An 11,217-nucleotide genomic window follows, 5' to 3' on the forward strand; every position below is an offset into this window, starting at 1 on the left:
CGGTTCCCCTTCGTGCTTCGTACATAGATGGGGTGTTTCTCTATATCAGTATCTGTTCTGGTCTAGTCTCGTGTTCTTGGAAGTGCGGTCTCCAAAGAAAACTTCACAAGAACTCAAGTCCCAACTTCACATTCTGGACATTGAGAAACGCCCACTATTACGGTATCAGTCTACAGGGAGGGCGAATATAATTGACAGGCAGTAGTCTTATCCAATGAGCTTGGACACGTGCTCAGTCCAGGATAACATTCGTGTTATTGTAGTCTTGCTAACAGCGTGGCTCCAAATATTTAAAACAGTAGTTTTTAATTTCTTAGTTGCTAAGTAGCTAATATTGTTAATTCAGCCTACATTCTATGCGAACTTTCTGACTGCCTTTCCGCGTTCACTGTACCCTCGATATTGCCACTCGCTATTCAGGAGCTAGACGGTGTAATGATGGAGGGAATTTTCTGATGCAAGCGGATGAAACTTCATCTTTGCCCTGCAAGAATCGGGGCACACACCGGATGAAACGAAACACGTAGCTGCAGGGCAACTTGTCAGTAAAACAGACCGGCTACAGAGTTTTTACGGAAAACCTGTTGTGCGTAACTGGCTAATATCGATTTAGGCCTACTCCTGAGGCGAACCGAAGCAAAATATCTGCCGTTGTCCCACCAGTGAAAAGCGTAATTAAGGCGTGTCCCGTCCGCCCAGCTTCCACGGCAGCATAAACAGCATTGAACAAGGAAGTAGGATATTTTTCTGCCTACGGCCAGTTGCTCGTTGCATTAGAGCGCATTGGCGATAGACAGCTCAACACTATCAATAGGAATGGCCCCTAGAGACATAGACTATCAGACGCGCCTTATAGTTAGTTGTTTTTTTGAAGAAGATGGATCGATAGAGGACAGAGGATTGATTGAGCCGGACGGTGTAGGAGACGGTAGGTGTTCTGCTATTTCGGACCGGCGGGTTGCATCTCGTTTTATCTTTATAATAATGATTAACGAAGCACAAGTGCTCTGTCACTGACGATCAGCTGTTTTCCGCGCAGGACGGCGAACACCGGTGCCTTTAACTCCTTTATGCGTTTGCAAAATTGGACCAAATTTCGGCTGCTTCGCACTGTTCCGTTTAAGCACCATGCAGTCCGCTTTATTCGTATTTGCTAATGGAAGTTATTTCTGAACGCTGTGACTGAATTAAAACGTTGTACGTCGCTCTGGATAAGAGCGTCTGCCAAATGCCTGTAATGTGATGTAAAACATATTTGTAAACCGCACGTTAGGTCACTGCCTACGAGACAAACGCATGGATAGTTTTATGTTGGTGTTTAGTAGCTTACTCATTAATGTTTCGCTAGAAAATAACTGTTGATTAGGTCTATATATCGGAATTTTTAGCGCATTGAAAGCGATAATAGAAAATGCCGAATTCAAATGGAGTTCGAGAGGTTGTCAATTGTAAGAAATAACTAAAAATGAACATTGGCGCCATGGCTTCAATACAATATGCACATCGGGAGAGCACGCGATATATTAATATTGGAACTGTGCTTTGTTCGTCGTATGCGGAGTGTAGCACAGTGGGTAAGGAACTGGGCTTGTAACCGAAAGTTTCAATTCCCGGGTAGGACGCTGCCGTTGTACCCTTGAGCAAGGTGCTTAACCGAAATTGCTTCAGTATATATCCAGCTGTATAAATGGATACAATGTAAAAATGCTATGTAAAAGTTGTATAAGTCGCTCTGGATAAGAGCGTCTGCTAAATGCCTGTAATGTAATGTATAGCCTGCACTGTATTTACGTAAGCGACCTCGGTTCTTAAGGGTAGGCTACATGATGTACGGAACGATTCTTTCTGCACATCCACTGTTTGTAGATGTCATGACGTCAACGGTAACGCTTTATAAGTCTTTATTTTTAAAAAAGCGTGATTATGTATGCATAGGTTATATGTGCAAACTACGTACATGAATACACAGTCATATGATGATATATCTATTTATATTAAGTTAAGTACATGATTCTTCAATATTAATTAGCCCGTTAAGAATACGGGGTCTCAGTGCGTCTCGAGACTCAGTGTCAAGAGGTTTCCTTCCTGTTCCTACGGGCATCACGCCATAATGTCCCATACAAATTCTGGCCTAAAGGCGAGCTGCTATCGAACTACATTTAGTCTTACCAATGAAAAATAAATAGAGTGTGTTTGCAGTCACATAGGTACAGTGACATTTTATTACCCGTGTTGTTTATTTTATGCAAGCTTTATTGCTTATCTTTCTCAGGGGAGGCGTTAATTTTGGAGGTGACTTCATCTGTGTGCCTGCGTGACCTCCACAATTTACATTACAGTCGTAAAGTTATCACTGTACGTCTGTGAGTGTCTGTATCTGTCTGTCTTATTGGACTAAATATATATTTTTTAAATCCAAGCAACTGCCTTAGAATTGTCATTTGGTGAATACCAAAAAAAAATTGTAAAGTCATTATTTCCACAGGACATTGTAATTGAAAATCATCAACAATTAAATCTTGTGAATGACAAAAAAAAGAATTATATATATATATATGTATATATATATGTATGTATTCATTTCAATCAGTCTGAATTGAAATGGTCCATTGTGTGAGTTTAAAAAAAAGGAAAACTAGACAACAGGAAGAATAATTATGAAGACGTGTACACTGGTATAATATGTTGGCTTGTTATCCTTGTGAGGCAGTGTCAGCTAAAATTATGCAGCTTGAACTTTTGCACCTTTACAGTACATGTGATCCTATTTTCACATCTTGTCATGTTGCCAGCAGCTAAAATAAATGTGGTTTGATTTTGCCCTTGAAACATCACTCTTGTGCCATTGTTGTATAGTTAAATATGTCCAAAGTAAAAAAAACAAAAATAAAAAAAATAACATAATTTTCATTACAAAATGTTGAGTTAATTTTCAGGTGCTGATGTGTGTGTTTGCAGATGATCCGTTTGATCCCGTGCTGATTGCTGATAAGCTTCGAGAGTTGGGGGATGACTACGACGAAAAGGTGATTCGGCCCCTCATAAACAAGGTCCAAAAGGCAGCCAAAGATCAGGTGGGTCCCTCACTGCTCCTGAAACGGCAACAAATATTCTGTGTGTGTGAGACGCGTGTGTGTGATGCGTGTGCGTATGACGCGTGTGTGTGACACGTGTGTGTGTGTGTTGTGTGTGTGATGTGTGTATGTGTGACGTGCGTGTGTGTGTGCATGTGGGTGTGTGTGACACGTGTGAGACGCGTGTGTGTGACACGTGTGAGACGCGTGTGTGTGACACGTGTGTGATGCGTGTGCGTATGACGCGTGTGATGCATGTGTGTGTGTGCGTGAGGTGTGTGACGCGTGTGTGTGTGTGTGTGCATCTGGGTGTGTGTGTGTGCGAGACGCGTGTATGTGTGACGTGTGTGTGTGTGACACGTGTATGTGTGACGTGCGTGTGTGTGTGATGTGTGACGTGCGTGTGTATGTGTGACGTGTGTGTGTGTGCATGTGGGTGTGTGTGTGTGCGAGACGCGTGTATGTGTGATGTGTGACGTGTGTGTGTGTGTGTGCATGTGGGTGTGTGTGTGTGCGAGACGCGTGTATGTGTGACGTGTGTGTGTGTGACGCGTGTGTGTGACACGTGTGTGATGCGTGTGCGTATGACGCGTGTGTGTGACACGTGTATGTGTGACGTGTGTGTGTGTGTGACGTGCGTGTGTGTGTGATGTGTGTATGTGTGACGTGTGTGTGTGTGTGTGTGACACGTGTATGTGTGATGTGTGTGTGTGTGACGTGCGTGTGTGTGTGATGTGTGTGTGTGTGATGTGTGACCTGTGTGTGTGTGACGTGCGTGTGTGTGTGATGTGTGTATGTGTGACGTGTGTGTGTGTGTGTGCATGTGGGTGTGTGTGTGTGCGAGACGCGTGTATGTGTGACGTGTGTGTGTGTGACGTGCGTGTGTGTGTGATGTGTGTATGTGTGACGTGCGTGTGTGTGTGTGATGTGTGTATGTGTGACGTGTGTGTGAGACGTGCGTGTGTGTGACGTGCGTGTGTGTGACGTGCGTGTGTGTGTGATGTGTGTATGTGTGACGTGCGTGTGTGTGTGTGATGTGTGTATGTGTGACGTGCGTGTGTGACGTGCGTGTGTGACTGACCCCAGGTGGCGACGGCCTTCGGGGACTGCGTGGACAGCCTGTGTAAGAGCTGGATGGCGGACGGGCCGGAGGTGGCCCAGGAGAAGCAGCTGCTCAAGGCCTCCGTCATGCTGGGGCTGTACGTGAAGAAAAAGTGCCCAGACCTCAGAGTGGCCGTGCAGGACGCCATGGCCAACTTCCTGACCACCCGCCTGGGCAGCTGGGTCTCACAGCAGGGCGGCTGGGTGAGCTCTGACTCGGCAGTTCTCTTTTTTGTCTCCGAAAAATCTGTGCTGAAAGCTCATTGGTCAGGAAGGGGGGGGGGTGAAACATCTCACACGTAGAGTAGCCAATTGATTGGCCAGTAGTAGAGTAGCCAATTGATTGGCCAGTAGTAGAGTAGCCACTTGATTGGCCAGTAGTAGAGTAGCCACTTGATTGGCCAGTAGTAGAGTAGCCACTTGATTGGCCGGTAGTAGAGTAGCCACTTGATTGGCCGGTAGTAGAGTAGCCACTTAATTGGCCGGTAGTAGAGTAGCCACTTGATTGGCCAGTAGTAGAGTAGCCACTTGATTGGCCAGGATTCCATCAGAAAAATTTCTTCACTTTAACTTGTTAGTAAATGTGTTTTCTTTTGAGCACTTGCCAAAATGAGCTCCCTGCATATGTGCGTATAGGAAAGCCTAAGTCTCGGTGCGTTTATATTTATATTGTGGTCAGCCTCTAACGCACATCTCAGTGGAACATCTTCTGAAGCTCCTTGAGCTGAATGGAATTTAAAGCTGAACCAGTTGAAACACTGCAGCTCTCTTCGCTTATAGCTGCTGGGTGCTTCGTCTCCCCTTCCTGCATGCGTGTCAGATGAAGTCGGGTTTTATTTGAAATGCGCGTTCGGCTGAAATTGATGGCAGTTGGCTGAATATACAGTAATGTCATTACTTGTTGAGCAGAGAACCAGCAGGGGAATGGAAGGAATAATTCTATGTGCTTAACCCTGAAAAGGACAGAAATGCAGCATTGATAAAATACTTTGGGGGGGGGGTGGGAGGAAACCTCATCCTTTGTTTTGATGTCGCATGATGCCGTGGTTTGCAAATAAAAGGGAAGACAAATACACTGAGGAAGAAGAAAAAAAACCCAGAGGAAGGTGGACTGCCTCCTGCAGAGCATGTGTTGGCATCACGAGGCTTTGCATAAACAAGCATTTCCAGGAAAGCGTTTCAGGTTGACAGTAAATTTCCAATGCTGGGTTACTCGGTAACACCTAGGAAACAATCGCCGCAACATGCTCAAAAAGTACATCCCATAATTCGACACCCTGAGAGAGACAGTGAGGGTTTCCTTATGAGGAAATGCAAAGCTGCATACTTGAAGGCTATAAGTCAGCTGGTTTCTGGTCATAAAGGCCTCAGGTAGACTGTCAGTCTACTACAGTCATACCCTTTGTGATATAACCTTACATAACCTTATATTATAACCTTAATTTAAGAGTAAATTGAAAGTAAAGTCACACATTGTGCAATATGTTTAACATATTTAAAAACGCATCACCTATGTACATTTCTGTAAATACAACTTGTATATTGTACAACTTATATGTTGTTGAAATGGCGTAAATTCTAGCAGGACTCTAATAGTTTGTTTTGGTTATGAGACGTCTTTCACTTTCGTTCCCCACCCGTTTTTCACACGTCTGTCATCGTGTTAAAGTTTGTTCCTCTTCTTCTTGACTTCTGTAAATATTTAGCATGAATCAGACCTGCGGGGAGAAAAGTAGTTATTGCAGGTGAAAGGTAATTATGGTCAAACTGCTGGAGCAGTTTCAGTAAATAAGATCATGGAACCGGTTTGTGGTTTCTGGGTTGCTTTTAATTTCTTTGCTCAGGAAATTGAAAGAAAAAAAATCTTCCTTGATCACGTTTTAATCAATGGTGACTTTGTGTAAAGGGAACATAGAAATATAATCTAAGAGAAAAAAATCCCCCAAAACCACCGGGACCAGAACCCGGCCCAGGAAGGCTTGTTTCTGTGTTGCGTTCTCTCAGCAGTAAAGCACAGAACCTACCAGAACACCCCCTCCCCCCAAGTAGAGAGAATAAGGTGTTTTATTTATTTATGGTCACTGTGATTTCAGTAAATTTTTGATTATTTCAACACAGATACTTGGAGCTGTTGAGATCTACAACAGAGAATGCAATAAAAATGCATTTGGCTAATCGGAACATATTCTCTGCAAAAAAAAAAAAAAGAAAAAAGAAAGAAAGGTTCTTTCATTCACGTTTAATTTTTTTTCCCTTATGGTCCAATTTGGCAAGTTATACTGAATATTTATCAGTTTTATTTAAATAGTTTTCAGTTTTTTTTTTTACAGTTCATTTTTCAAGATAGGGTGTTCCCTGATTGGTGACTTTAAATGTGTGTGTCCTTGAGGTTCTTCCTGAATGCATACCCTGTTAAAACTAAGTGTAATCTGATGCCAAATATTTCATTATAGTCCCATTCCTGAATGTTTTCTACAATATCCAGGAAGCTGTCGTCTTTAACGCTAATTAAACAAAGTGTTTCAATATGTATGTCGCTGAATCCGTGAGCAGTATTTGCAACAGTGTTTTTGCTTGTTTTCAGGATGAAGTCGCCTCTCAGTAAGAGTTCATCACCTCAGCGGATTTTGGGGAAGTTCTTCAAACACGTCTGGTGTCTGAAATCTCAGGAATAACATTTTTCCCAGCCAAAAAATCTCAATTGTCATTTTCCGCTGTAACTCAAAAGGAGACGGGAACTGAACCTGTTTACAAAGACTAGCTTTTTTTTTTAATCCATTGCTGTGATTGAGACTGTGAATTTGATTTTGTGTGCTTCCACACACAGCCCTCTTTGCTGTCCAAAGCCTGGTTCCCTACAGGTGTGGACTGTAAACTGTGTGTGGCTCTTATAAAAGCTCTAATCCAGGGATGTCCAATCTTCCGGAAAGGGCCGGCGTGGCTGCAGGTTTCTGTTTTGGCCCAGCAACACAGAGACCCGATTCCACTTATCCGGGCCTTGACCGAAGACCACAATTTGTTGGTTTAATCAGGTGTCATAGTGGTGGGCTAAACAAAAAAAATTCCTGCACCCACACTGCCGCTTTTCGGGGTAAGACTGGACACCCCTGCTCCGGTGCTGAAGGGAAGGGGATGCGTCCTTTCTGGGGCGTCCACTCAACACCTGGTGCCCCAGAAAGAACACTGGTTCGGTTTCTAGGGGGCTACTATCTAATTTTGATGTGAAACTGCAGTACATTTTCAGGGCATTACATACTGGTGATATGTAATATTGTTCAGTGTCCCAAATTCACCAAACCAGCACTTAGAGAATGAAGAGTTTTGTAGTTGAATACAACTGGTCTAATTACATGTTTAACTGCTCTAATGGCTAATTGTGTAAATTCATCCGCAACATTAGACCTCATGAAATCAATCCAATCTGCTGTCAGTAACATCACGCTTTTAGTTTAACCCGTAGGAGGAAAATGACTGGGAAGTTTAGACTTTTCATTTTGTTTAATTAATAAGTTAGATTCATGAATTGTACTTTGTGAAATAGCACGGTGGAAGTGGTCTCATTTGTATTGGCCAGTCTTGTTCATATAGAGGCTTGTTTTACAGACACTTCTCGTTTGGGAAGTTTGCAATGCTTCATTTTACTGCCATGTCATAGGAAAGAACTTCAGTTAGCCAGACGAAGGCTGTGCAAATTACATTCCACAGTAGGCCTTCTTAGAGAAGCATTTGGGTCTTAGTCTGTGTCACCTTATCGTTCTCCTTGGAGTTTGACCAAGCTATTTTAGCATGTTAATGGTTTGTATTTGTCTTTCTCAATTTGTGTATCAATTGTTATTTTAAATAATGTTTTAATAAAACTAGAGCAGAGGTGCACACTGTGTTGTGTTGTAAATGAGACCTGTATCAACATCATATTTCATTTAGAAATGCACATCTATGGTGTGTTTTCAGTCACTTTACATTTTGATAGACCTCAAGCTATCTGCTAATCCTTTTAAGACCCAGCATCATTTTTGTCCTCTGTAGGGGACTCACCTGACTGGTCGTATTCTCTATAATCAGAGTCGACTGTGCTGAAACCTACACTATATGGGACATTCAATAAGAATAAAATAAGTAATATTTTTGAAAATGTTTTCATTGCAACATCTTTTTTCCATCCAAGACACTTTTTGTTATAAAATGCTTGGAAAGAAGAGTTCTGTGTAACGCCCAGTATCCCGATTTTGTTTTTGTTTTTTTAAAGTTGGATCAGACAACAAGAAGTACTCCTATTTTGTTTTTCCCGAGACCAGTAGTGTCTAAATAAGAGAAGTCACCTTCAAAATAAACTGGTATAGCTAAAATATAGTGAAATATTAGTGAACATGAGTTGTTTCGTTTACTAAACTGGGCGCCTGAGAGCAACGTCAACTAATGACACTTAATTTGCAATAAAACGTGAGCGAACGTTCAATTAACCTTGTGAACCACACTACACGTCATTTACAACCATTCATCCACCGCTGTCACGACACCGAAATCGCACCAACTAGGCCTACCTATTATTCCGTTTCTTTCGTACCTGGCACTACGCTTTGCAAGATCAACAGGCCGCTGGAAGTACTTCCGGATTCACTCTACATGTTGAGGTAAGGAAAGCCATAGCGTGGCTATACGTAATGTAGCTTTACTAGCTTAGCTCTACTAAATTAGCAAGTTAGACTGCAACGAAAGGTAAAGACCTTCTGTGGTGAAAGTAACTAGCTACACAAATTCGTGTTCATTAGTTGCAGGCCACTGCAGTTGTATATTAGCTAGCTGCGAGAGTGCAAACAAACCTCATGGCCTTCTGGGTTTCTTACTTGTAAAATAGTTGAGTCACGGCATTAACCAAGAACTAAAAAAACGAACGAAAGCGTTGATGGAGAGTGTTATTACGAGTTAAATGTCTGTCCATACCTTAGACACTGATTTTCAGATGGGCCTATCTCACAGCTACAATTCTCCCGTCGGTATGGAATTAATGCACTTGAAATTTCACTAGTCGGAGTCTGTCTTATCAGAGGCTATTCATAATCGTTTTCCTTATTGAATCACCAGCGACTCGTATTGTCTTTTGAAATTGTTTAACACAGTAGGCTACATTCGGACATGTATTGTGGTTGCATTATCTAAGATGACTGCTGAGTGCAGTCTGCTGAGGGTTGATGCGATGCGCCTGAGCGGCTGCGCGCTCCCCCCAGTGTCTGTGCTGCGACACTTCCCCTCCCCGACACCCTACCCCCACCACATGTGCAAGTCTTCGAGTTTTGTTGTAATGTTTGTAATGTTTTTATGATGTTGCTATGTGCTGAGGTTTTTCTTCGTTTCAATGAAACGAGTGCCCTCTCGTTTCATTGAAAGGACTGTTTTTTTCCTCCTCCTTCCTCCTGTTCTCTCATTTCTCATCTAATAAGATGGCGCCGCAGATGGCTGCCTCGTTGTGTTGACCAAAACAAATTCCTCGTGTGTGTAAGCCTACTTGGCAATAAAATACGATTCTGATTCTGATGACTCCAGTAATGGTCTTCAGTCAGACTAACATTGCTTTGAACTGGGTGTTGAATTGGTCTGGATCTTGATTTGCACTTTAGTTATCCATCTCGTCTCAGTGTTGACTTGCACTATAACTGGTCTCTTTCTGTGGCATTGAATTCAACAGCGGCCTGAGCCTGGCCAGAGCCATAGACATAGCCATCTATGGCTCTGGGCCTGGCTATGTCAAGCAGATCCTTTTTTCATTGTAACCACTAGAGGGCGATGTAACACCACCTGCTAGACTTCCTGTTGGTCTGTATTAGACTCAATTGCTACCTGGCACAACCCTTCAGAAAAATAGGCCTGCATGTATTATGTTTTTGTTATGGAAAAACATAATGCACGCAGGGTTGGGGGGTTATGGCAACCTTTGAACTGTGTGCCCTTCTCTACCTGTTACTTTCACTTTCTACCTGTTTAAACTAAGCAAAGAATATAGAAGGAGGGTGAGCTGTCTTCTGCTTTTGAAAATGCGAATAACTGTCATAAGGGTAGTTTTCAGTTTTATTGACTTAGTTTCACCATGTTAGTAATGACTTGTATAGTAAATATTAGATAACATCACAGAGGCGGGATGTGTCACAGTATTTCTCACTAGGCTGAGAGCCCCCACCTACGAGGAGGGGGTTGTGAAGACTCTCGTTGAGGAGCTGAATAAAAGTAAAAGTCTTCTGACTGGCACAGTTGCGCAACATGTTCTATTTATAGAGCACAGAAGCAGCACTCGTGTGTGAGAGGTCACCTTTCCCGTGATTGGGGGGGTTCGTCTAGGCAAACCAAGGCACACACGTTCTTCTCCTTTTGTCTGTGTTCTCCGTCCTGAGAAAGGGCTTTGGAGAGCGGCCAGGCCGGTGTGGTCTAGGCTAATCTTTGTGCCAGGAGGTGCTGCCCGCGAATAGGAGTGAAAACTTGTTCAAACATCAGATTACATCGCCTTGCTCGCCAAGGCGCTTGTTTGTTTCCTGTAGCAGATGAAAGAGGAAATCGCCATAAATTAAGACTTGTGCACTGAGACTGACACAGAAGTTGGTTATCGAACAGTGAGATCTGCCCATCTGACTACTTTCTGTGTGAAACTATGAGGCATCTTAAAGTTAGCCTATATCATAATGTTTCTGTGGCGGTGTGGCAATGTGATGTGCTTGATATCCTGAGCAGAAAACACATACTCCAACATTTTTGGCATAATACAAGTGTCCTGAATGAGGGGAAATAACTTGTTGTGGTGAAATTATTATTAATTTCATTTTTATTGAATGTCCCTGTGGTGGAGGTTTCAGCATAGCAGAATATATGGATCTTGAGACTAAGACCAGAGACTCATGTCTGCTACAGGGGACAAAAATGAGATTGTCTGTGCTCTGCTTCAGTGCTAAAATAACATATTAGCATTTTTACTGAAACGCTTCTCTCTGTGGACTGTTTCATTAGGCTGGTGAGAGACTTGAGAACCCAGTAACTGTCACTTTTTTTAAAAGAC

The 11,217-nt window shown here is 42.7% G+C and overlaps 1 protein-coding gene across 1 annotated transcript; it reads left to right on the forward strand.

Annotated features, from left to right (window-relative positions):
* Positions 1-222: 222 nt before the first annotated feature.
* LOC135237441 (bcl-2-like protein 15) lies at positions 223-8,051 on the forward strand. Its single transcript, XM_064304584.1, has 4 exons — positions 223-928; positions 2,962-3,077; positions 4,164-4,382; positions 6,763-8,051. Exons 1-4 carry the CDS (start codon positions 817-819, stop codon positions 6,781-6,783), a joined length of 468 nt encoding a protein of 155 aa, XP_064160654.1. The 5' UTR covers positions 223-816; the 3' UTR covers positions 6,784-8,051.
* The last annotated feature ends 3,166 nt before the right edge of the window (positions 8,052-11,217 follow it).

The sequence above is a fragment of the Anguilla rostrata genome, chromosome 13 (assembly GCF_018555375.3).
Source record: "Anguilla rostrata isolate EN2019 chromosome 13, ASM1855537v3, whole genome shotgun sequence".
NCBI classification, from domain to species: domain Eukaryota; kingdom Metazoa; phylum Chordata; class Actinopteri; order Anguilliformes; family Anguillidae; genus Anguilla; species Anguilla rostrata.

Excerpts from the sequence above, each read along its gene's own strand:
- LOC135237441 (XM_064304584.1), top strand. The coding sequence starts at position 817 with ATGGCCCCTAGAGACATAGACTATCAGACGCGCCTTATAGTTAGTTGT. Across the intron at positions 929-2,961 it reads GCCGGACGGTGTAGGAGACG|ATGATCCGTTTGATCCCGTG; the intron begins GTAGGTGTTCTG and ends GTGTGTTTGCAG. Across the intron at positions 4,383-6,762 it reads TCTCACAGCAGGGCGGCTGG|GATGAAGTCGCCTCTCAGTA; the intron begins GTGAGCTCTGAC and ends GCTTGTTTTCAG.